At 39.1% G+C, this 27,831-nt stretch overlaps 1 protein-coding gene across 1 annotated transcript in view; it reads right to left on the bottom strand.

Moving 5' to 3' along the window:
* NEO1 (neogenin 1) overlaps nucleotides 1–27,831 on the bottom strand; it is a gene marked incomplete at its 5' end in the record, with an annotated part of 215,101 nt that overhangs the window by 107,058 nt on the left and 80,212 nt on the right. Inside the window, 3 exons of the mRNA XM_082321339.1 lie at nucleotides 5,669–5,805; nucleotides 16,185–16,338; nucleotides 20,228–20,503. Coding sequence (XP_082177465.1) covers nucleotides 5,669–5,805; nucleotides 16,185–16,338; nucleotides 20,228–20,503 — 567 coding nt within the window. The remainder of the gene's footprint in view (nucleotides 1–5,668; nucleotides 5,806–16,184; nucleotides 16,339–20,227; nucleotides 20,504–27,831) is intronic.

Here is a 27,831-nt window from a genome sequence, read left to right as displayed (position 1 = left end):
TTGTAATAACATCTCTTCAAATCTGATTTGTGTCACTGACTATTAATTTAAAACCTATTGGCTAGACAAAATATAGACTTTATCTAGCTTTCTTTTATTACCCAAATTACTACCCAGCCCTTGCACAGAAAGCACAAAAATTGTTTTCTTACACTGCAGGACCAACATTGCAATATATGTATTTTTTGCTAGAATAAGGATTTTCCATTAGCATAAGGCTTTTCAGCTATTCTGAAAATATTTCCAGCATTTCCTTTCAGAGCACAAAATTAATAATTCTGTCAGAACACTTCTTCTGCATTTGGTTTTTTCCATACAATTTGCTCTGGCAGCACAAATGAGGTAGTGATCAGCCTATTGCCATGTGCAACCTCTAATTCATCACTACGGATACCCAAAATAAACCTTTCCTTTAATTTTATTTTTAATTTTCATACATTAACGCAGCAAGGCATTTAATGCATAGTATTTAAGATACGCCAGCAGACACTGAGTGCTGTCCTAGATGACTCAAGAGCCAACTTTACGCAGTTTCAAAAAACATGGAAACATAGACAACAACAACAAAAAAAGCAATTCTGACTCTTCTTACACAAATGCAGTGATTCATTTAAAGACTTCAGACCTGCCATATCAATTTTATAAGGAAAATGAAAATGGAAATTTTTTTTGTGTATTATTTTCTGGTTCAGTATTAACTGCAGTAAATATTTCAACTGAAAGAGAAAACTCCCTCTAAACTCATTATCCACAACATAAGTACCAAGACAGGCGACAGGAAGCTCACGCAGTGATCTAACTCGCGTCACAGTATTTGCAGAAATCCCAGGAGTGCTGGGCACAGTAATAAACTTGAAATATTTCCCAGATGAAGAATGAACTTATAACCTTCTCAGTATTTAACTGCCACTATGGCTCTTCCAGGCCACAGGTTTTAGACTGAACAGAAGTCAGCTGACTACATTTTAAATACATTTGCTACTTGTTTCCCCAGCTTTTCTTTCATCACTTTCCACTCTTATCTAACGGAAATACTACAGATCCTTTCACTGCTGGTGAGAGCAAAACAATTTTTTCCAGTGCTCTCAATTCATTACACGTGTTGTAAATAAATCTGGTACCCAGCACCATTCCTCCTGCTGACAGCAAGAGGAAGGAATGCTGTCAACACAGCTCATAGAAATTTGACTTTATACCGCAGATTTTCAGACATCAGACTCCCTTCGTGGGAAGTAACCTACCCTGGCAAAGGTACTTTCAAGGTGGTTGGCCTGAGACCGTGATGACATATGCTCCTTGCACCCAAGATTAACTCAAGGAAAAGTGAGTAAGAACAAAGCTGTACACACATTTTATCCATTTGATATTTGTCCCTAAAGGCTATCTCAAGTGTGGCTGGGATTCAGAAATGTTAAGCTTTAGGGGCTGAGACTATCTCAGCTGCAGATCTTCCTCCGGGACATTTCATGTTCTCTTCCATATTCAAACCACTTCTCAAATGTGCAAGTCAAAAATTTGGTCACTTGACACATGGGTCCACAACAATTCCGATTTCCACACACACATAACTAGAAACTTTTGTTTCCTGTAACTCTCTGATGCAGAGCCATCTTGTGAGTTTGCATCAAGGTGCCTCCTTCGTGGCAACGTGCATCTCCCCCTTTCCAAGCAAAAGGCCTGAAAATCCAACAGATCCATCGCTGAGCTGTTCAGGCAGTTGTTCCCTAACCCATTTTGGTCAAAATGATCTAAGATAGCTTCAATCAGCCTAAAAAAAAAAAAGTCTGTTTTAAGTTCACTAAAGCACAGTAGAGCTCACAAAAAGCAGCTGAACAAACAGATGACAGAGGGGCTGTGGGGAGAAGTGGAGACAGTGCCCACCTTTCCAGTGGGCCCAGCCACGCCAAGAGGTGGGCAGAACAGTGGGTGTCACTCAGCAGTACACACAGAATTAATTCCAGGCAGCTGACAGAAGCTACACCAAAAACCATCTTCCAAAACATACTTCAGATTTTTAAGTCTTTTGAATTCCCTGTGCATTTCTAAAAAAAATCCCTTCGTACCCTATCAAAGAATAACCAGGTTTAACAAAGGGTCAAAATTCAAAGATGTTTCACAGGTAAAGCTACAAAGAATGTTACTAATGATGAAAACAGGTATTAATTTATGATTTTTTGTCCTCCTCAAAAATGTAGGCTACATAAAAAACATACTGTTTCTTTTCTCCAAACCGACCTAAAACTTAAATGATTTCTCAAGTAAAAACACTTTCAATACCACTATTTACTTTCACCAGAAGTGAAATACTATTTTTTCCTGTATTCTTAGGACCTGTACTGCATACCTTTTGCATAGTCTTAGAAAAATCTTCACTAAAATATCCCATTAATTTTCCATCATCCTCTGAATAAAATGAAAATCTCATAACTCTAGCTCCCAGACACACATTGTAGATAAAGAAACAGAGGAAACGAATTTGTGGAATATGCTTCTGGACCTTTCCAGTTGAATACTCCTTTCTAGTTAAAGCCATTTTTCTAGATTGAGTCCTTCTGCCATATATGTAGGGAAACTAAATCAAATATTTTTTATTTTAAACCAAACATTAGGGCAATAGAAAGCTTCTCTAATTTTTTTTTTTTTTTTTTTTTTTAAATGACACAGGGTAGCCTGTTCAACAGACTACCTCCGGGTATGTGAAACAGATCATATCTTTAAGTGTCACCAAGAAGATCTGAGTGAAGTCCATTAGTTTAAGGTAACACTTATCCGAAATGAAAATGGTGCCAAATTTAACAAAAAATATGAACTCCCAGGGTTGATCACTTCATATACTTGCATGCAGCTGGAAATAAGCCATCTTCAATTATCTCCCACTTACGTTATGCAAATACACAAGCATCACAGCAAAACGTACCTATCCCTTGCCAGCTGAGTACAGCACACAGCTCAATGCGAGACACCTCACGGTACCCTACGCTTTAATGATGAAGGTCAACAATTTCATCCTTACTGCCATGGAAGAACAGGTATTCAGGCAACCAGTCCAATGCAGTGGATGCGTGGCAGCTTGCTGCCACTGGTGCCACATCAAAGAGAAAGTATGCTAGTTTCCAGGTTTTTATATCCTTGTTAAAGCATACAGAAAAGCTGGTCTTGGAGCAAAGTAACATTTAATGAGCATTCTTTTTATTCTGTGCACAATGTAAGCTTACAACTGGATAAAACGGGTTATTTCTAACTACCTGCAAATTTCAGTCAATCCGTACCTGGCGCTGCAGGGAAATCTCAGTTAAGAGGCATCAACAGGAACGCCGTTTCACTTTGGCTGTCCTAATACTGTCAAATAATGCCATCTTACCCACACTTAAGTAGAGATTTACAAATGTCTCGCTGAATTGGCATCGTGAAATGTTAATAGAAGGAAAAAAAGATTGACTGCCTTAGTACAACCTCTAGTATGCTACTGAAATCTCCAAACAAAAAACCCCAGGTGCTTCAAGTAAGAGATGCAGAAAAATAGATGAGATAAGGGAATTAAATAACCAAAAAAATGGATTTCTTGTATGAACTTCTGCCAGACTAATTTCTAAGAATAACAGAAGAAACTTAAATTAAGCAAAATCATGCAGTTATCAGGTGGGAAGAGATGACAATTTTTCTAGTCTAGAAGAAAATGATACAGTGATCAGATAACAGTTACTCAAACTATTCAATCCTTCACCAAATTATAGTAATGCAGACATACAATTACTCTCCACAGTGACCTCTCAAAGGAAAGTAGAATTAAGATGAGAACTAAGCAGTAAAATCAGAAATGCAATTTTTCAAAATGAATGCATATTATAATCTTTAATATATTTTAATACTCAAGCATTGAAAGAAATCTTTTTTTTTTTTTTGTGCCAGGCATATAAGAAAAATTCAGCACAAGAGAACTGGCAGAACATATTCTAAATCTTTACAACCAAAGAAAGAAATCACTTACATTAGTTTAGATAAGGAGCAAAGAGTGATCACAAGGTCACTTTCAGCCCCCAAGTGACCTGGCTGTATATCCTACATTAAGGCTATAATCTCAGTCTTATCTATGACTTTCTTAGCTTGATTGCATCATATCGTTAATATTATTAATTTTTGCCATTGCCCATAAAACTCAAAGCCTCATGCCAATTCTGTAAAATATATAGGTTGGAACCAAATTAAACACAGCACACAATGAGTTGCATAAAACTATCATAAGGTGCTACGAAGCATCAAGCATGTAAGTATTTAAAAAGATAGAGCACCAATCTTTATTCTTTTGGCCCGAGAAACAAGGTAAGAAAAATGTGGGTTTTTTTCTGCATGACCAGCATTTGTTGGCTTTCAAAACACTTCAAGGCAAAGTAGAGCTATATTGCATTTGAACAGGCCTCACAGAGAATGCATTTTTCAGACATTCTTCCCCAACTTTTAAAGAAGGGCAGAGCTAGCTAAAAAGCTTCTCTACCAGTATTTTTTTTTCAATCCCAACTGACCTTCTCCAGCTCTTCTATACCAGAAACACAGCTGTATTTCTGAAGTTCCAGGTAAGACATGGAAAATATATCACCTTAAATATATATTCCTTGAGCACTAAGATTTGTCAAGCTTTCATACCTTGTGTTGATAGATAAGTAAGAACTCTGCTAACGTGCCTTTACATAACATTTCACGGTATAAGAATAGTTAACCCACAATGTAAAACAACACTTCTTTTTTAAATAAAGGTCATAAAGGTTTCATCTATAGATAAGCCTTCCTTAATGGTTGTTCAGTGATTAAATTTATCCCTTCAGACATACTTTTAAGACAAACTTTCTAGTATCTGTTGTAAAACAAGTCAGTTAAATTCTTACAAGGATACTACATATACGAACCACTCTTACGTGCCAGTAAATCCTAGCTGAAGAATTTTAAATGAATATTAAGATCCAATTAATAAAAAAGCCAGATTTCCTCATGAAATGTAAGAAAGGTGAAGCCGCCAAACTTATACTTTTTTTTTTTCCTGCTCCTTCAAAAGTCTACCTTATTTGCACAGGTCACGTAAGAAAAACGTTTTTAAATCAATGTTATCAACATTTCAGTGCTGTAAAAATAGCTTTCAAGAGTAAGCAAGACAGTTATACACACAATAAATCAGGGTACTACTAAGTAAGTATCTCAGCTTTTATCTTTTGTCAAGCTCCTTGAAAACAACAGTATATTTCAGGATTATGAAAAATACTTTATATACGTCCTTTTCGAGGAAGACCTAAGTAGTAGTACTATAGGTGAATTTTTGGATGCAACAGGCACACTGTGACCTTTGTTCTCTTTTAGAAAAGTATATGGCATTGACTACATTTAATATTATATAAGCATATACAGCAGCTCTTAACCATGCTCAAGATGCATTATGTAAGCAAATTCCTCATTTGAATATTTATGAAATTATAAGCAGTTTGACTAAGAAGTCAGAGTAACACATAACAACATAACAGAATTGTGGGGGCTTGGGGGAGGTCATGGGGTTTTTTGTTTTCTTTTTTCAAAATGGAGCACAAAAAAACCCCAACAGGGTCTTTAACTGATCACACAATAAAACTCTTGTGAAAAGTCATCTGGAGATCTGTTCTCTCTGAAAATTAAATATTCGACCTACCTTGAACTGTAAGTTCTGCTTGAGCTTCAATCGTCTCATTTCCATTATCTGCTATGCAGGTATACGTCCCAACATCCTCTTCGGTCACATCACTAATCTCCAGACTGCCTCCCGCAAGCAGAAGAAATCTTTCATAGCTGTGCAAAACAGAACATACAGGTGATCTGATGGACAAATTGACTTAAATAAAGTGTTACTAGAGAAGAACACACAAGTCATCTACCTGAAATGTCTACATAAACTGAAGGAGTGTTTACATAAAATGTTCCTGGGTGCCATTTACAAGGAGCCATGTTAGAGATGAATTTTTAACTAGATGGTCAAATTCTTGGGTCTAGATCAGAAGTCTTACGAGGAGCAGCTGAGGGAGCTGGGTTTGTTTAGTCTAGAGAAGAGGAGGCTGAGGGGAGACCTTATCACTCTCTACAACTACCTGAAAGGAGGTTGTAGCAAGGTGGGGGTCAGTCTCTTCTCCCTAGTAATAAGTGATAGGACAAGAGGAAATGGCCTCAAGCTGCACCAGGGGAGGTTTAGGTTGGATATTAGGAAAAGCTTCTTCATTGAAAGGGTAGCCAAGCACTGGAACAGGCTGCCCAGGGAAGTGGTTGAGTCTCCATCCCTGGAGTTATTTAAAAGACAGGCAGACGTGGTGCTTAGGGACATGGTTCAGTGGTGGACTTGGCAGTGATAGGTTAATGGTTGGACTCAATGATCTTAAGGGTCTTTTCCAACTAGTCCACAAACACAGAGGAGCTTTCCAAATGTTGTCAAGGTGAACAGAAACAATGTCACTGAAAATTATTTGAGAGAATAGCATGTTAGACATGTTAAGGCTGCACTAATGAGTAAGACAAGTCTGGGCTTTGACACATCCATATATGCAGTTTTGTATCTCCTTTTATTATGCAAAATAGCTTCTTTGATTATTTGTTGTAGCATTTGTGACAAATTAAATTAATCTGAGTAGCATATAATCTGCTGAAGACTAAGATGAAAGCAGAAAGAAATGAAACCAATTGGTAAATGTGTTAGATCTATCAGTGACAGTCAGGATACAAAACAAGAAGGAAGGTTGTGCAGAAAGAACTGACTGGATGCAAGAAACTGAGACTAACAAAATTGCAAAGCAATGATAAAAGGCTATACAGAATGTCAGTGTAATTTTGATGACATATAGTGCTTTTTTCCAGATATCCACCAAGTTCCATCGTTATCCATTTAAAAGCAGCATGTGTCTTACAATGCTCGTTTTCCCATAGGCAGCCTCTGGAAAAGTGGAGTTATATGTGCATGGTGAGGCAGCAGACTATGATGGTTACTAACCAACAATTAAGATGTCATGTATAATGATGTATAAAAAAAATTACTAGACTTTGTCACATTAGGCAACAAAAGTTTGTCATACAGGATCTTACAAACTACTTGCAACATGGTAGCATTTACACAAATTCTCCTTTTTGTCAAGAAACAAGGTTATATAGTTTTCAGCCATCTAAATTGTGTGCTATGCTTTTATTCTCTTTGATTATTTTCCTCAAGAAAACCTAAAGTTGAGTCCAGAGTTTACCAATGTGTGATCCAATACAAGTTCACTGCTGTTAAAAACATGGAAGAAAACAATTAATCTGTCAGACTTCTTGGTGGCTCCTTTTGTATGCATTAGCTGCGAAATAATTCTGGGCTTAGAGCAAAACTGCTTTTGTAATAAAGTAAAAACATCTTAATTTTGTAAGGACAATGAACCATTTCCACAAAAGAGTGAAGCAATCAGATTTCAGACACTGGAGACAAAGAATCAGCTTAATATAAGTGATAACATAATTTAAACTGTCATTAAAAACAAAAGATTGATCATTCAAATGTCAGAGAAAAACAAAATGAAATTCAAGCATTTTATATGCATTCCATACAGCCCTCAGTTACACGCTCATAATATGCAATTACTTGAGCTACTTTGGATGCCTAACTCACATGCTTTTTTAATGTTCATTATCACAAAATACAGTGAGCCTTTATTAATTTACTGTATTCAAACAGCCAGTTATACCCTGAGGTTTTGGCTTTTTTTTTTTCCCCTCTTTTAAATTACTATTCCCAAAACATCTTATAATCTATTTGCAGTCTTGGTAAAGTACAGCAGATAAAATTAGACAGTAAATTAGATTATTTTGTGGAATCTACTAGCAGAAAAATCTCCATAATTACTCTGCTATGTTTAACCTTTACTTAGTTGAGCAAATCTAATTCACTTAATACAAATCACTTGGAGTGTCTGGCAAACAATAATATGTAATAATTAAAAATATCACACATTTGTGTGAAGTATTAAGGAAAAAACCTGCATTAAGAATATGTATGTGATCATACAATTAAAGACTTCATTTGAACGCATACAGCAACAGCATAAAATTAATGCCGCACACGCAACCTCAGCTTTGTAGTCTCCTCACTTTAGAAAATGATTAACCAGACAACCACGTTGTAGTTTTCTGTAGGCATTTTTCAATGACAGAAGATTTTGCTAAATTGAACAGCCCAGTAACACCAAAGAGTTAGCTGTACTTCAATAGCCTTATTAAAAATACAAAGTTACTGTTCAGGGTCCTTTCAAAAGTTTACTTTCAGGTTAACCATCTCATTTACTGTAACTTTCTAAAGAATTTCTCGCAGTACGTGCATCTGTATTTTCTTCCATATAAATGTTCAAATATAAATCAAGTTACACAATATATGCTCTTTGAGCACACACTGATCCACACACTGGAAAGGTTTCAAAGCAGAAGAACATCTTCCAAACATTTAAAACTCAGTGCTTGTCTCCCAAGCTCTGAAAGTCCATCTTGGCAGCCACCTCACCTGAAACTTCACGTTTCAACTTCAGAATCATCAAAAGCACAAAATTACGCCTGCGTTTGCTAACAAACAGACCCTCATCTAGTAGGATCCTTAGCCAGACACATTATTTTTAACAAAAAAAAAAAAAATTATGAAAGGCTCAAAGTTGGCAAAATCTGAAAAAACTATTTAACCACCTGTATATAACATTTCCATTATAGCCTTTTGTATCAGGTAATATTGACAATAAGGCAGATTTTACTTTCAAAAGTTTTCTGTAAAGGACGTAAGATTTATTCAAATAGCTTTATACTTCAGTGGCTTTTCCTACTGCCTTCCATTTCACTCAGTATTTTCTGCATTCCTGCCAGAGACATTACTCATTCTGAGTTTGTGGAGGAAATCCAGCTGAAGAATTAGAATGCATATTCACATTGCTGAACCACATGTATGATGGAGTGGGTGTGCATTCGTAGTATCAATCCTATACCGAAGAACTATGAGCAGTACACCCTATATCACAAGATTATACAAACACGAATACATACAATGGGTTTATTTCTTCTGCTTTGGTCTGAGTCTAGAGACTCACTTCATATTTTGAAGCTCTAGTTTGGAGCTACAAGCACCAGCACAACAAATCTCAAACTAAAATAGGGTTTAGCCTTTTCCTTTCTTTTCCAACAATGTAGTTTTGAGAAATTATGTATCATGAAGCCAATTAGCTTGACTAGTAAGCCAATTCAATGAAAAGCTTTCATCACAAGTCAAATATTTTTCCCAATGACAGGTTATTGGGTCCAATTTGCAGGTAGTTTTTTTTCCATCAATCCTCCTGGTCAAAGGGAAGGGGTTTGAAAGGGACAGTTGAATCTGGCAAATCAAAAAGTGGTTACAGGGCTGGTGCCACAGCCAGGGGTTCGGCTACTTAGACCATGGGAATCACTTTGAGAAACCTGGTCTACTGGGGGCTGATGGGGTGCATCTGTCAGAGAAGGGGAAGCACATTTTCGGTCATAGGCTTGACAAGCTGGTAAAGAGGGCTTTAAACTAAAGTTGCCGGGGGAGGGGAATCCATCCCACTCCTACCAGTTGGTGCTGGGAATAGATGCCCAGAGCCTGGAGAAGGATCACAGGTCAGCAAGAGTACACCTGAAGAGCCGCGCAAAGGAATTCCAGCCAGTAACTTGGCTTCATCAGGGGCCCAACTTAAATGCCTCTATGCAAATGCACGCAGCATGGGGAACAAACAAGAGGAGCCAGAGACATGTGCACACCTGCAGGGCTATGATCTTACTGGCATTATGGAGATGTGGTGGGGTGGCTCCTATGACTGGAGTGCTGGAATGGAAGGGTACATGCTCTTCAGGAAGGACAGGCAGGGGAGATGAGGGGGTGTCACCCTCTATGTCAATGACCATCTGGAGTGCATGGAGCTCCATCTGGGGATGGATGAGGAACATACCAAGAGCTTATGGGTCACGATTAAAGGCAGGGCAGGGACAGGTGACATTATAGTGGGGTCTGCTATAGGCCACCCGACCAGGAAGACTGAGTGGATGAGACTGCCTATTGACAGATAGGAGCAGCCTCACATTCACAAGCCCTGGTCCTCATGGGGGACTTCAACCACCCCAGTATCTGTTGGAGGGACAACACAGCAGGGCATAAGCAATCCAGGAGGTTCCTGGAATACATTGATGGTAACTTCCTTCTCCAAGTGACAGAGGAGCCAACGAAGAGAGGTGCTAGGCTGGACCTTGTTCTCACCAACAAGGAAGGGCTGGTGGGGAATGCAAAGCTCAAGGGCAGCCTTGGCTGCAGTGACCACGAAATGGTGTTCAAGATCCTTAGGGCACTGAGGAGGGCACACAGCAAGCTCACTGCCCTGGACTTCAGGAGAGCAGACTTTGGCCTCTTCAGGGATCTGCTTGGTAAAGTACCATGGGATAAAGCCCTGGAGGGAAGAGGGGCCCAAGAAAACTGGTTAATATTCAAGGATCACCTCCTCCAAGCTCAGGAGCGATGCATGCCAACAAAGAGAAAGTCAGGCAAAAATGCCAGGAAGGCCTGCATGGATGAACAAGGAGCTCCTGGACAAACTCAAACTCAAAAAAGAAGCCTACAGAGGGTGGAAGCAAGGACAGGTAGCCTGGTAGGAATACAGAGAAATTGTCCGAGCAGCCAGGGATCAGGTTAGGAAAGCTAAAGCCCTGATAGAATTAAATCTGGCCAGGGATGTAAAGGGCAATAAGAAAAGCTTCTATAAGTATGTCAGTGACAAAAGGAAGACTAGGAAAAACGTGGGTCCTCTCCGGAAGGAAATGGGAGACCTGGTTACCCGGGATATGGAGAAGGCTGAGGTATTCAACAACTTTTTTGCCTCAGTCTTCACCAGCAAGTGCTCAAGCCACACCACCCAAGTTGCAGAAGGCAAAGGCAGGGACTGGAAGAATGAAGTACCACCCACTGTAGGAAAAGATCAGGTTCGAGACCATTTAAGGAACCAGAAGATGCACAAGTCCATGGAACCTGATGAGATGCATCCGTGGGTCCTGAGGGAACTGGTGGATGAAGTTGCTAAGCCACTATCCATCATCTTTGAGAAGTTGTGGCAGTCCGGTGAAGTTCCCGCTGAGTGGAAAAGGAGAAACATAACCCGCATTTTTAAAAAGGGAAAAAAGGAAGACCCAGGGAACCACACACCAGTCAGTCTCACCTCTGTGCCTGGCAAGATCATGGAGCAGGTTCTCCTGGAAACTATGCTAAGGTACATGGAAAATAAGGAGGTGATGGGTGACAGCCAGCATGGCTTCGCTAAGGGCAAATCGTGCCCGACAAATTTGGTGGCCTTCTACGATGGGGTTACAGCATTGGTGGATAAGAGAAGAGCAACAGATGTCATCTACCCGGACTTGTGCAAAGCATTTGACACTGTACCGCACAACATCCTCGTCTCTAAAATGGATTGACGGATGGAACACTCAGTGGATAAGGAATCGGCAGGATGGCTGCACTCAAATAGTTGCAGTCAACAGTTTGATATCCAGGTGGAGATCAGTGACAAGTTGTGTCCCTCAGGGGTCGGTATTGGGACCGGCGCTGTTGAACATATTTGTTGGTGACCAGGACAATGAGATTGAGTGCACACTCAGAAAGTTTGCCAATGACACCAAGCTGTGCGGTGCGGTTGACATGCTGGAGGGTAGGGATGCCATCCAGAGGGACCTTGACAGGCTGGAGAGGTGGGCCCATGCAAACCTCGAAGTTCAACAAGGCCAAATGCAAGGTCCTGCATGTGGGTCAGGGCAATCCCAAGCACAAATACAGGCAGGGCAGAGAATGGATAGAGAGCAGCTCTGAGGAGAAGAACTTGGGGTTGTCGGTTGATGAGAAACTCAACATGACCTGGCAATGTGCGTTTGCAGCCCAGAAAGCCAACCATATCCTGGTCTGCATCAAAAGAAGCATGACCAGCAGGTTGAGGGAGGTGATTCTCCCCCTCTACTCTGGTCTCGTGAGGCCCCACCTGGAGCAGTGTTCAGCTCTGGGGCCCCCAACATAAGAAGGACATGGACCTGTTGTAGCGAATCCAGAGGAGGGCCACAAAAATGCTCAGTGGGCTGGAGCACCTCTCCTATGAGGACAGGCTGATAGAGTGGGGTTGTTCAGCCTGGAGAAGAGAAGGCTCCAGGGAGATCTTATAGCAGCCTTCCAGTACCTGAAGGGGGCCTACAAGAAAGCAGAAGATGGACTTTTTACAAGGGAGCATAATGATAGGACAACGAGTAACAGCTATAAACTGAAAGAGGATAGATTTAGATTAGAGATAAGGAAGTTCTTTACTATGAGGGTGGTGAGTAACTGGAACCAGTTGGCCAGAGAAGCTGTGGATGCCCCCTCCCTGGAAGTGTTCAAGGCCAGGTTGGATGGGGCTTTGAGTGACCTGGTCTAAGTGGAAGGTGTCTCTGCCCATGGGTGGTTGAAACTAGATGATCGTGAAGGTCCCTTCCAACCCAAACCGTTCTATGATTCTATGATTCAATTTTTAACTTTGTGATTTTTTTTTTTTTTTAATCTCTGAAATTGTGAACACAGTAAGAAAGGCCTCAAAGGAGCAGACCAAAGTCAGACAGCAATGCGTAGAGAAGGTAGTGCAAGCATACATAGACCCTTCCTCCAAATAGTGTCTTACTCTTCAGCTTCTGAGGACTGAGAGTTCCCCAAGTCCTGGGTGGAACCTGGGTATTTCATAATCTTTCAGGGACTTCTTTATGAGGAACCAAAAAGTCAGCAGCCTATCACTTACATTTCTTTAAAATCTCTAAGTTAATAAGTTCTGAGAGGATTCCTTGAAGTTGTAACAGTTTTACTACAACAGAAACTTTCAGCATAGCATTAACTTCACTAGTTTCTCACTCAACACTCAAAGCTTCCTTCTCTTTCACTCAAACTAGTTCAGAAAATATTTTATATCACAGCAAACTAATTTCACAATATATTGCATTACAGGCTGCTTGTTTGAACAAGTGCCAAGACTGCCATCATTGAAGTTTACTCATATTTATCCATTAACATAAATCTTATTGCAGTCTTCAACAAATCCTCCGTCGAAATTAAACACCTTCCCTTTTTTTCAGGTCTTATAACAAATATTTAATTCCAAAAGCCCACCACTCCCATTCCTTAAAAATAATCTATTTTTCCTATAAATGCAGGCTCCTATACATATTCTCCTTAGCAATACAGCTTGAAAGGAAAACATTTGATTTTGTATTAGATTAATTGGCACAGTTAAAAAGACAAAAGTAAAAATAAGGTTGTGTGCCTAAACCATTTAATAAGGGGTAAAAATCAGGGACATACCTGACCATGCTATCTGAGTTTTGTTTCCTAACCCCATATGTACACACCTACATGTATCAATATATATGTACATTAATGTCTGTAGTCTGTGTATATAGACAAAAACCATGATTTAAGAGCTTTTCTCAGGCAGAAGGTGCATAAAACCTGTCCAGATGAAAAGGATCAGTTTTCTCTTGGGGGAAAGAGAAGCCATGCTAATAAGGTCTTACTTTTATATCAAAAGAGGATTTTAATACAAATTAAATGTTAATTAATTTGTAATTAAGTTAACAGATCACCCATAATAAGCTAAGGTACCTATTTTGCAGCAGTCTAACTGCAGGCTTTTCTCCAACAAAGAATCTTAATTTTTAGTTCCAGAGATTTTCCAGTCATTCTGTTAAAATGAATAATACGACAGCTGTCGTATGCAAGTTTAAGACCTTTTTGTTGTTTGCTGTTTGAATCTCTTCTCTGTTAAGCCATAGTCATGAGTAGCAGACTTAAGAGTTTTGGCACAGTTTGATCGGTTTAACGAACAATGAAGTAAGTTTACTCCTAGAGTGAAAAAAATTTATTTTTCTCCTTTACCTACCTTAAAAGTATACTCTATAATGAGCACACATTTCACTGTAAGAAGAAAGAGCTAAGTGTTGTAACAAAAAACAACAACAACAACAACAACAACAAACAACAACAAAAAAAATTAAAATTAAAATCAGTTTCATCAGCCAGGTAACTTTACGCACTCATCTTCAGCCAGACCAGAGAGATTCTGTAAGTAACAGTATGTCAAAAGAAATACAATTTTCATTGTTTAAAACCCTTATTTACTCCTTTTTGGTTCTATCTTTGAGCAGAAAAAAACCTTTATTTCAAATGGAAGAGGAATATTTCTTTGTCTTTCCAACTTTATTCTCCTTAGTGAATACACATCCAGAGGATGCGACAACCAGCGAATTCCAAGAACGTACAGGCACCTGCAGCTTTCAGTCTGGTGAGAGGCTTTCCTTGGGCTTGCCAGAGAACATGCATAGCTCATTTGTTGCAGGAATAGAAAAACGTTTAGTAAAACTCTGTTTGAGAAAACCAACAGCCTTGTGGCTCCTGCCTCACCACGCAAAGTCCATGTGATGATGGAAAGATGCTCAAGAGAAAGTGGCTTCAAGCAAAGAGCTGGTGACAGCACAGAGGAAGCACTGTTCTGACTGCCCACACTGGCAACTTGACACGGTTCACAGAGGGATTTGTACTTGCAGCAAAAGTCAACCGGAATCTGTTCTTGTAACAAAGGGACATAATGCTAAAAACTAATGCTAAATATTCTGAAAAATCAGGTCATACATGGTTCAAATTGTGCACATTAAGGATCAAATACGTTTATTAATCTTATGCCTCAGCTCTCCAACAATTCTCACTCTGAGTTTTGAAAAGAAAAAAAATATTTGTGAAACCCTCAGAAGTTATTGTAACAACTTGCATAGAAAAGCTCATATGGGAATTAACAGCACTGTATTGAGAGCAGGATTTGAAAATTTGGGATCTATATCAAAAAATGAGAAGAGAGCTCTTCAGTAAGTGAGCTTTAACCTCCTTGTGCATGGAATGTGACATAACCTAGAGAAGGATGGGGTGGGGGGCAGCAAAAATTTATAAAGATATGACATGACATCATTTTACATAAAAGAAGAATAAATTAAGATCTTACCAGGCACATTTATTCTGACATTTCATCACACTTGATTGTGCAATTCTAATGAGACTGTACCATCCTTCGTAAGTGAATGATTTTTTATATTTACAAAAAATGAATCTAAATCATGTGCCATCAGATTGACATCAACACAATTTCTCAGTCGTATTAGAACTGTTAGTCACTACCCACAGAAGCTTGCATTTTCCAGATAAAGACAGTTCAAATTACGAGCCCCAGGATTTTTTAATTTAAGAGTTGACACAAAAGAGAGATATATTACTATCATCGGTACTGGAGAAAGACTTGCATATTCCTTTAGCTGCTTTCTCTATTAGCCATACCACCATATAACTTTACCCCTCATTGTTTCACAGTTAACTTGTTTCTACGTTAATCTCACACCATCAATTCTGAGGGACATTGAGAATATTCAAGTATCTGTTTGTAATTTCCTTGTTCTAATAAGTACGTTCATTAGACAGACAAAAAGACAGTTTTTCTTGACAAGATTTGTTCTGGTTTTTTACACATATTTTCTACCATGTTGTTTTGAATGAATACAACAACAATGACAATGTATAATAGAGTAGTTTTCACTTAACGCATTACCGAAAGCCCACAATTTTTTTTAAATCATGCCTAGCATTTTAATATTCTGTTTTAATAAGAAATTATGAAATTCTGCTTTAAGCACTTATTCTTAAATTCTTATGGAACATTTAGACGCATACTGGGTATCTTCATAGCAGAAACAGTAATGCGAGTGCAGGGCTTCACACAGATAATATGCCAACATGAAGTCGTCTTAGCTCTTCTGCAGTGTCCTTATTCCCTTAATTGCTTCTTTTACTCCAGTGGCAATCTAAAAGTAATATAATCTTAATAACCTTCCTCCTTCAAATAAGATTTCTTGGTTTCAGGTGCCTGCAAAAAAATACTATGAGACTGTTCCATGAGTCTTAAGAACTACCTTACTTGTCATAACACTCAGTCTAGAAGCCCTCCAGCATTTGAAAACTAGCTTCTGTTCTTCTGGTTTAAAATTAAGTAGAAAGCAAACTGTGCTTCCATCTAAAATCGTAACTCTGGCTGGATTCCCACCGTTATATAAAAATATATATGCTAGCCATTACTCACCCTTCTGTGATAAGCTCTTCTTCATTTCTTGTCCACCTGATATATGGAGCTGGAAATCCTACAGCAACACATGGAAAAACTGCACTTTGCCCAGTAACTTTAGTAAGTGAAGAGGGCTGCCTCACAAACATCAAGTTCTGTGGCACCTCTGGATCTGCAAATATTTTGAAAATGACAGTTTTTACCAGATGCAGAATCAGAAGATGATCACATTAAAAAGAACAAATGAAACATCTAATTTCTTTCCTGCATCTTCACAAGATTGAATCATCATCTTACACAAACGGTTTTCTGTAAGGGACTCTCCCAGCCTCCCATGTGAACAGCTCTTTACCATTTCCTCCAGACATGCAAACTGATTTGCCACTGCTGGCATTCTGACTCCTCAAACTCCAGCTAAAAGCTACAGCCCTGAAACTGGAACTTCCACCAGCTAGTAGAGATTTAGTAAAGAAAGGTACAGGTTTGACTTTGTCCAGCCAACCTTGGGCAATCACCTGACTTCATCAGGTAGCTGTCTGAGAAAGTGCTTTTCTGCACTAGAAAATGAAATTACTGCAGTAGAGTCAACCCTAAGCGAAATAAAATAACTAGATAATTTGCACACTGAAGTAACACAACATTTATACTAAAACAAAAATCCACCATTTTTTCCATCCTTACGGAAATAGTGAATCCTCTGAATTAGTTTTGGTTTTGCTTTGAATTGGGCTGGAGAGGCATTGGTTTCTTTTTTCTCCCTCCCTTAAGAACAAGCACAAGCAAAGTGCCTATTTACTCAGTCTTTTACTACAGGAAAAGGCCACTTTGACTGTGAGAACTGAAAACATACCCACCAATAAATGCTGTCCAGCAATCTACTCTGAACTAAACTACCACAAATAAATATTCAGAACAAAAGGCTATTTTTCTACTTTCCTAAAAATATCCATGACTCTTCAAAATGTAACCTTAGGAAAAAGGTTCTAAAATCAATTTTAACTAGAACAGTAACCAGTTCATCAAGGGGCCTCAGTAACACCTGGACAGAAGACGCAGTTTGTACCCTTTGTCTCTGCAGTAACTTCAGCATGTGCCTTGCACCATAATTAGAGTAAATGAGTTCCTACATACCAGCTACAGCATTTCTGCTATGTTAGTTATCATAATTCTTTCTGCCAACTGCTCAACTTTATGCTGCACTAATTGCTGTGTTCTCAGTACTCAAATGTGTACTTCTAAGTTTGATGACAAGCGAGCTCCAGAATAGGACAAGCTATTTTTGGCAGACTATTCTATAGCTACACTTCTTTTGCTCACTGAAGCCCATTCTGTGCCTATCACGCACAGTATTTGCCCCCTGTCTCACCTGGGACCTATGCAACACTCACAGAAGCTTCTGGAAGTTGTTGGTTTGGTGTGCTTCAGCTCAGAATGCTAAAAATAATAACTGAGCATTTACGGCACTATGTTAAGGGCACGCAATGCTCCGAGGTATAACATGATGAGGTTGCCAGGGAAGAAGAGAACCAGGCCTGACAGAAATCATGTTTCAGAATTGTCCCAGGCAGAGGGAGCCAAACTTAGAGCAATCCTGGATCACACCATCTGTCTCAGGCCCACACACAAACTATCACAGCAGCTCTGCCCACGTTCCCTGTTAAAGGGAACTAGTCTGCTTGCTCCAGAAATAAGACCATGTGTGAACAGGCGGGTAATGCAGTGAGAGTGACCTGGAGTGGCATATGGAGCAAGCCAAGCTGCAAAAAATGGATATAACAGATTTCCAGCAAGCAATCACTACACTAGGGAGAGGAGTCAGTATGATTCACTGGAGACAGAATTCATTAATGATCCAAGCTCACAAAAAGGAGTTCAGTTCTCACGTTAGTGGAAACTGGATTCAAAAATTAAGTGATTTCCCCCCCACCACCCCCTTGTGTTCCTATATTTGAAAGTACCTGCTACCAAGTAGCAGAGCTCAGAAATGCATCCTCCTGCTTGCTCAGTGGCAGATGAAAGGCAGACTGAATGCTCTAAGGAAGCTCACTATCAGAAAAAGTAGAACACTGTCCGTGCATGCCAATCTGTCTGATGCAAGTGCATGTTGGGTGTATTTCAAAGATTTAGAAGCAGAGCAGTGGGGTCGCTGTCAGGCACACATCAGATAACGATTTAAAAACAGAATAAAATGAATGAAGAACAGATTAATTCAAATCCTTCTTTCAATTACATCTCAGACCAAACAATCAATTACGGGGCCACTCAAGATTAAGACAGCTTTCTGTGCATCAGTTTAATCCCACTTTAAAGAAAAAAAAACACCTGCTGGGAGGGATTTCACAAAACTTCGCTAGCAACACTTTCAGATTCATGACCAAGCAAGGGAACAGCATTATTTGTATTCCCTAATTGAGTTATCTTTAATCACCTTCAGCAAAACACTACAAAAGCAAGTAAACTATATCTGGAGTCAAAAGAATTCAAAAGATCAACACAATATGGAAGTTTATCAGGAAATCTTCAATTGCCAAAAATCAGAAAAGTCTTAAGCATTCATTTGACAGACTATAGAAACATGAAGGCAAAACAAACTAAAATAATTAAATTAAGCATCTTTTCCAAAAGTGCTCCTCTCCAAAAACTGTATCCTTAGTTGAAGAAGAGATGAGCCTTTCTTTTGAGAAAGTTGAAAGAACTTAATGAAACAAATTCTTACTTTTAGCATGATTAATTTCTAAAGCCTAGAAAACGCCTCAATTTTAAAAGCGGGAAGATTGCCATTGTAGAATTGGGGTATTTCAAAGTACATTTTAGCATTTTAAATAGGAAAGTGACATAGTCATGAGAAACAGAACTATTTATTGAAAGGGACCTCTGAAGACACCTAGTGCAACCACCTGCTTGAAGTCCACCTATTGCCAATGCCAGGTCAGGCCAACCACGGCACTGCCCAGCCTAGCCCTGAAAACCTCCGAAGACGGAAATTTAGCAACCCTCTCTGGCAGTTCTCCAAGCAGTAAAAATTGAATCAGAATTCTAACATGAAGACTAATTCAGAAAAGACAGCATGAAGTTCTGGAAATAACTAAGAAAACCCATATTCCAGACCATATTTCCCTAGTTTGGGAAAGTGCAATTCACATTCCTGTTTATTCTTGGTCAATTTTCAAAACTTTGTATTAGAACATCTGGTGACACACAGCTCTGTGCAATAGTGTCATTCAAAACAGAACACACTAAATGTAGAAACAGTTTACATCAGGACTGGACTTTGTTCTTGTAAAACAATCTAAAGATTTTGGCACAATAGGCATAGCTAAACCTTTCAAAATAAAAAGTCACACCCCCTTTTTGGGGTCTGGAGACTTCACAAAAGGGTCCGATGTTTAAAGAATCAAAACTTCCTAAATATTGAGACAATTAAAAGTGCCTCAGCTTAAGCATCCCACGAGTGAGGGACTAAGCACCAATTTCTCAAAACTTCAACAGTATTTTAAACATTGGTTCAAGCCTGAGAAACTTAGAAACCCTCAAATGTCTATACTCAAAAGAAACAGTCAATTCTCTCTTTGTAACATGTCACAATGGAAGTGTATTACTTTTAAAAGAAGTCTTTCCCCAAAACCCTTAAAGCTAAACCACTAAATATGGCAAAAAAGTATGTGCATGTCTCCAGCCTATCTCCAACCATTGCAAAGAGCTAACACACCAATAACTGATTTTGCTTTTCTGTTTCCCAGCTGCAGGATACAGGTTTGTCTTCCCAAGGGCCAAAATCCTTTAGCTTAAGTGCCTGCACTCATTTTATGCTACATAGGAAAACAAAACAAAACAAAACAAACAAACAAAAAAAAAAAAAAAAAACAAAACAGAAAAACCCCAATCACCAGCTTCCACAACACACATTATGCTTAGTTTCACTTAAAATATACAAAAATGCAGCTGAGCAGATGCTGAGCAGAGCACATGTTCCCCTTTGTAAGTATTCTTGTTAGGTTTTTTCCCTAGAGCTTGACTAATGTTTTAATTACAATATTTTTAAAAGAAAAACAGATTAATACCTGGAAGAATTTTGAGCTCTGCTTCATCACTGTATTTGGGCGTCCCACCACTTTCAATGATGCAGCGATAGAGTCCTCCATCCATATCAGTAGTGTTACTAATAATTAGCGCTCCACTTGGTAATTTAAATACACGATCATCCAGAAAGACTGGCTGACGATCCTGCTCCCACCTCACAAACGGTGCAAGGTCAACATTGACTTCACAGTTAAGGATTGCGCTGTTTCCTTTATAGACAGATGATGATTCTGGCTGACTGGTGAACCTGGGAAGGCCTGCAAAAACAAACCAGAAAAGTTTGGAAAATAAAAAAATTAGAGGTATTCTGAAGATGACACCAAAACTTTGAACTCCAAGTCAAGATTCATGAACCTAGTTTAAAAGAAATTAACCTGATCTCCAACTCTTTCAAAATCTTAATACTTGATAGCACAGTGCTAAGCACAGCTCGTGTAAGGGCAAATAAAACGAGTAATAAAAGTACTGATTTAAAAACAAAAGTAATTTTGGAAACAAGCAAATGTGGACAACAAAACAGAAGCCTTTGGAGTCCTCAAAAATGGGATGAGACGTGCAGGTAACCTCTGCACACTTTTCCAGTGTTGCTGCTATCTGTAAGGAGTATATAGCACAGTAGTGGTAAAAAAATCAAAATCGTGTCTCCACCTGGTACATCCGAATAAATACAGTTTGAACCAGATTTTTAACAGCCGCTGCAGTGGAACACAGATGCCCTCTAGTATTCACTCAGGAGACAGTAACAAGGAGAGGAGAAGGCTTCTTTTATGCCCTCCACTCTCAAGTTTACAGTCTACATGACATCTTAATTTACCGCCTACAGGACTACTTACATATAATGAGAGGTTTTTTTCCTACCAACTTAGAAGATTCCTTATCTTAAAATTAGAATTTTAGCAGTTAAGAACTTAAGCCAAAAAAGTTGAAAAGTATTTTCTATGACTTTGTCACTAGCCATGTCTAAGTAAAGGTTTAGCTTCACACTAATTTAACTAGACCATGAAAAGGAGCCTGAGGGTGTTGAAGGACCAAATCTCACTGAAATTCAATGGAAACGGGATATCCCTTTGAAGATTTCAGCTACAAAAAGCCTTACATATAGCACCATAAGGTAAAAATTGCATTTATTCATATGCAAATATTTATCTTTCTCATGTTAGTGTACCTGAGCACCGAGTTTCTCCACAGCATAACACAAAGGTACCGGTGCCACGCTGCCCCAGCAGTGCTGCACAACAAAGGCGTTACCTTCTGAGTAAAAATGTTCTCCAGAAATACCCAAAGTCCACTGAATGGCTTCACGTTTGGTTTGCGTGGCCATGTCCCCATATTGGCAGTGGGGGAGCTGCCAAGGTGGCCTCTGTGAGAAGAGATTGGGGTCCTTCATGGTCCAGCCCCATGCTGGACATGGTTGGGGCTGGTTCCGGCCGGTTCCACAGTGGCCCGATGGAGGCCACAGCTGAGCCAGCCAGCAAAGCTGGCGGCACCTCTATGAAAGCATATCCAAGGGGAAACCGCTGCACAAGGGAAGCGTGAGAAACAGCCCTGCAACAGCCAGGTCAGAGCAGGAGGAGGAGAAGGGGAAGAGCAGCTCCAAGTGCCACCCTGGGGAGACCAGGGTGGAGCAAGAGACAGAAGAACTGGGAATGAAGGCATGAAATTGAGCCTGGGAAATGTGAAGAGGGCGGGGGGAGGTGTTTTAGTTTTGGTCTTTGTTTTCCTACCACTCTATTTTAATTGGCAAGAAATTAAATTAATTTTCCCCAAGTCAAGGTTGTTTTGCCCACTGCAATAACTGGTGAGTGATCTCCCTGCCTTGACCCACAAACTTTTTCATCTTCTTTTCTCCTACTCCATCCTGTGGAGAAGCAGAGTGAGAGAGCAGCTGGGTGGGCAGCCAGCAGCTGGCCAAGGTCAACCCACCACAAGTATTTTGCACAACAACTTCCCATAACAGGGGAATACCAAGTCTTCCAACAGAAATACCCTGTCCATCATTATCAGGGTAAGCAAATGGTTCAATGAAGGCAATAGAATACAGTATGGGGGAAGAAAGAGGACAAAGCACGGGACAGGAAAAAGAAAAGTTTCCTCTCTATTTTCCATGGTGGTTAGCTATATTATCAGCTTTCCCTTTTGCAGCTTGCACAGAGGTGGTTGTGCAGTCCACGGTCAAGACACAGCTTGCTCGCTTCCGTAACAGTCTCAAAGTAAAATTTTCATTCTTTTTTATGCTTGCACTTAAAACTAATATTATCATAGAAACAGCCTGTCAGTACTCTTGACTTCTTACCTTTCCCTCTCAATAGCGCACAGCTTCAAGTACGTATATGATTTTTTTTTTTCTTTAAAGTCAGTACACTGTGTGCCTTCAATATAAAAGATGGAAAGTGGGACTCCCGGTTGCACAAACTAAACCATCCTAGTACAATTATTCAAGCATGAGAATGAAGCCTGCTGGGAAGCAGTAGGCTCTGGTAACCTCTAATTCAATGCTACTGCACCCAGCCAAGACCCCAGATCAGAAAACACAAGCACAAGCTCTCTTCACAGGTGATACTTCATAGTCATGATTATACTTGAAAGGCTGTGACAGTTTAGGTCAGCTCTCATCTTTTCTACTTCTTCTAGTAGGTATAAGGGTGAAATCTCTTACCAATCTTCCATTTTCAGAAGTTTGACCTAATTGGAAAAATTCTCTTTCATCTCTTGTGAAGATGATTCTTTTACATTGTTTTAAATATTCAACTCATTTCCAAACAGGTCAACCCAATATTTATACAAGTCCTACTTAACATGTGTCTATCAAGAATGCACTGAGAATTTAACAGTAATATGACCAATCCTGTCTAGATTTTAAAAATTTATTTTGTAAATACCTAGTTCAGTGCTTTGCAATTCTTTTTTCCTTTAAAAGGGGATAATAAACAACCACTCAGACCAGGGACTTTAACTTGATGTTGAAGTATACAAAATACCCATGAATGAAAAATACGGCATGGCTCTTCAATGTGAAGGGGAGGAAAAGGAATGGATGAGGTATTTACCTCTTGTAAATAGGTAAATAGGCCTCAACTTGCTAGAAAGTGTATTACCACATGCTGCTTATCAGTTACACACTGATGCTGGAATTCCATCTCCCATAGCTTTCTCTGTCCATATTCACTATATTCCACTGCCTAAGAAAGAATCTATAACATGCGTTTCTTTAGTTAAATAGTACTTTCTATCATTTCCAGCCTGAATCCCTATTTACTTCCAGAAAAAAACCCACAGGTTGTTTTGTTTGTCTTTTAAACCCTCTGATCTTTGCTCTCCAATTTTTTTTAGAAATCTTTGGAGACGGAGCAAGAAGCAACATCTGATGTAACATGTTCAGGCTTTTGTCACTTGAATGAAAAACTTCTTTACTTGGACTGTAGAATTCTTCATTATTAGCACCCACCTAAATACAAATTTCAATACATACTTTTCATAAAACTTTTATATATACTCCTCCCATAGAAAAATAAGTCTGAACCAGGCCAACAGCACCAACTCTGGTGCTCTGCAAGCAAAGCCAACCACATGAGAGATTTATTTGAGCAAACCCACAAAATGCCATCTTCACATCCTATATTAAACATAAGACCTATAGTAAAGGACCAAAATCCACAAACTATCACGTGCCACCACACGAGATCAAAAATGGTAATGCAATGAGAAGCAGCAGCATACCTGCTCTCTAGTTGTGCCTAACCTCTGATGCTATAGAGAGAAAACAAACTGAACAGAAAATGTGTATATAATGGGGGAGGGAGTACCAGAGATCTTCACAATCCTTCACAATAGCTGGACTGAATTCCAACACATTACATTTCTAACATACAGCTCACTTCTGTTTTGTCAAGTAACTCCTTCCATAACCTTGCACAGGTCCATCTCCAACCATTACATACCTCCCCCCCACCTTGGAGTTCTATCTGGAGGGTCCTTCCACAACTTCATTCATCTGAAAAGAAAGTTTCTAATTTCCCCTCCCAGTGTATTTACAACCAACTTCTAGTCCTTTGATCTTGACCTTGTTTTGGTATTATTTTGCATCTTTGATATTTATCCATTACTCCCTCCCTCTGAGGTATTCATATGAATAAAAATCATAGCTTCTTTCAACTTCCGCTTAGTTAATGAAGCTACAATCTTTAGTTTCTTTCCCTCACTCCCCTAACTATCCTATCCGTCTTTAAAGACTCGGAATTGCAGAATCTTTTGGGTAGGAAGGGACCTAGTCAGAGCAGAGTCAGCTACAAGGTCAGAGCAAGTTACTCAGAGATTTGTTCAGTCAGATCTTGAAAAACCCCATAGATGGAGACTGCACAATCTCTCAGGCAACCTGTTCTACCACCAGACTGTCTTCATGGTGAAGAACTTCCTCCTTAAATCCAGTCAGAAGTTCTTTTGCTTCAACTGATATCTAATACCTGTTACTCTCCCACCATACACCACTGGCAGAACAACAGAGAGACAACAGACAAATTGAAATGCCCATTGTAATTCAAGATCACAGACATCCATGCAAACATAACAAAATTCCTTCTCTGTATCTATCGAAAAGATCTTCCCAGAAGATTTAATAATCACATTATCTCTCTGCACACTGGCAAGTTACGGTCAACCCTAATAAGCCACCAACCAGCCTTCTTTTCTCTCTTAAAATCACTGGCCCCTCTCTCCCAGCTCAGTACAATACCAAGAATATTGCTGTATCTGCATGACTTTGCACACTGTGCTAATAAGTTTCACCATTATTCAGCCCATAGCACCATTTAATTCTTCCTATAAGACCACTGAGGCCACAGCAAGAGTAATGAGGTCTCCCAAATTTGTCACACTTGCTAATTTTGTAGGTACATACTTTGTTCTTATAGCAAAAGGATTGATGAGGATGTTAAACATGATCTATCTAAACTCTAGTCTCTGAAGCATCTTTCCATTCTGAAAATCTCCCTCTCAATATAACCCATTCAATTCTCATAATTACCTCAGATTCTTACCAATCTCAATATTCTTATTTAAATTTCTATCATTTTGACCTCTAATAATTTCTAATGGGAGAGCATATCAAAAGGCTGTGTTGTGGCATGCCCATCGTATTGTAGTGCTCCAAGACATCAATTGCTTCATCAAGAAACTCAGATGCAAACCGCGGACAAAAGTCATGTTACAGTTTAGCCTTCTTTCCATTTTCCTCTGTCTTAATTACCCTCGCCTTCAAAAGCCTTTTAAAAAGGGTACAGTGTTGGGATCAGACTAATTGGTCTATGATCACCCCTTGCCTTTTTGGACACACATTCTACATCAGTTATTCTTCAAGAAGAATGTACTAGCCCCTGAATTCACAATTCATTAGAAATCTTTATTAAGAAACCTGCATATTAAGCCAATTCTTTCACCAGCTGGGAAGGGAGTCCTGGACCTCCTTGTTTTGTCAGATGAGCACTGTGACTTCTGTCTTCACTTCGCCTGTTGCAATCTTTTTTCCCTGTACAACTACCGCTTGTACAATCATTATATCGGCAACCTATAGCACAAGTGAGAACATTATTGGAGGACTAAAGCCCTGCGATTTCTAACATAAAGCTCAACTATGCTTTAATTTAAATCCCTTACTAGTACTATTCACTTTTTAGACAAGACAGGCATTGTATATTCTGTTGTGTGCAGGTGCTCCATTAAGGTTAAATAAGCTTTGTTTAAGATGGTTTCATTACTCACTAGCAATGAAATTACAGTTCATTTTCCAGGTCATCTTAAGTGCTAGTAAAACCTTTATTTGATCATACTTCTGTGTGGTTTTAAAATATATCTTTTAACCTAGGCTATAATTTTGTCCTAAAGAGTAATTTTCTCTTATTCTACTATTATTTGCAATTTGCACTGCTTAAAAGACTCCATTGTGGAGGAGGACCCTTTTGCTTCAGCCAACAGACAACCACAAAACAATAATGATGTATTACAAAAGGCGCTCTAAATATAAGCCTTAATTACTATTAATTCTGAGACCTGTTTATAAACACAGTAACAGGTCCCAGAGTGCTGGCATACCTCCTGCAGTAGTATACTACTAGAAAATACCCTTTCATCTACTAGTCCAGAGTCTTTCCATTAGAGAGCTTCTCTTTTCCTCTTCAAAATATCAACTGATCAACTTGTAAGCCTGCATTTCCTTAACTTTCTATAATCATTTTCGAATGCATTACCACGTAAGCAAATTCAGTTGTTCTATTTAAACTACAAACACATTTAAAACTATTTTTTAAAGGTAAATTTTTAAAAAATTGATACTTTTTTCTCAATGGTTTGTATTTCTCAATCACTTCAATCAACAAGCCTATGCTAGAAGATCTTGTGAAAATTAGCTACATTCTAATGAGCAAGCAGCACCCACTCTTCACCCACATGTTGCAAGATATTCAGTTGAAGATATTACCCCATTTTTTGCTAAATGAACATGATAAATGATACTTTGGGGCTCTGATATTAAAGATAATTTTTTCATGTTTGTACATACATTAATCATCCTGTGACAGCATAAATACATTATGTATCGATTTTAGGACACTGAAAGAAAACACTACTAACCTAGGAGGAATGCAGGTTGATAAACACAATTTAGGAAGGATGATTTTCCACTCGGAATGTTCTCTAAACACTGGCAGGAGGACACATAGGCAACAGTGTGATTCTCACAGGCATACAACAGGAATTAGATGCACCACAAACTTCAAATTTTCTGCTAGGACAATGCAAATGGGGGGGAGAGGGAGGAGGTCAACTCTGTCCCTATTTTCTCCTTCCCTTTTGTCTCTTCCCTCCCCTCATCAAAACACCAGAGCAATGGTAGGAATGTGAATGAGCAATCTACTTAATGCAACTTTGCTCCATTCAGACAGCATTCCCAGTCTAAGCATTACTGAGATTTGTAGCCCATTGTCTCGATCTCTGAAAAAGCAAAGATGTGCCTAGAAGAGCAATAATTCCCATGCTCCTGGAAAACACAGATGGTAAAAATTCTGGCTGTAGTCTGCTGCCTTCAATGGAGCCAGTATTTCATCTCCTGCACTTTCCAGAAGAGGAGGAATTCATTGCACTGAGCCAGAAGCTAATCTAGTTCAGCAGTCTCTCTGCAACCATGGTCAGTGCCAATCATTTTCAAGGAGGCTGAAAGAAAAAAAAACTTCCATAATCAACAATTACTAAATAACTCGCTCATATGACAACGCTCTGACCAATTTCAGAGTAAATGCTTGCTTTCTGCTCTAAATACTGACTGTCAGCAGTCACTGTAAATGCTTAATTTTATGTAACATGGATGCAATTACCACACACACATTTAATCCTCTTTAGATTCCTACTAACCTTTTGGCATCAATCTTGCCAAATAAAGAGTGCAAAACAAAAATAAGAAAAGAGAATAGCTTCCCCATCTCAAGGGCAACAGAAGGCTGCACAGGAATTCATTTTTTCCCTGCCCATGGCGGGGTTGTGTACTTGTGTACTCCATAGGCACAAGCCTGTCAGATCAAGTCTTTGTGAGCGTTTTTGT

The sequence above is a fragment of the Platalea leucorodia genome, assembly GCF_965183815.1.
Source record: "Platalea leucorodia genome assembly, chromosome: 9".
Classification (NCBI taxonomy): domain Eukaryota; kingdom Metazoa; phylum Chordata; class Aves; order Pelecaniformes; family Threskiornithidae; genus Platalea; species Platalea leucorodia.
Note: the sequence above shows the minus strand (reverse complement) of the source record. Positions and strands in the feature narration are given on the sequence as shown.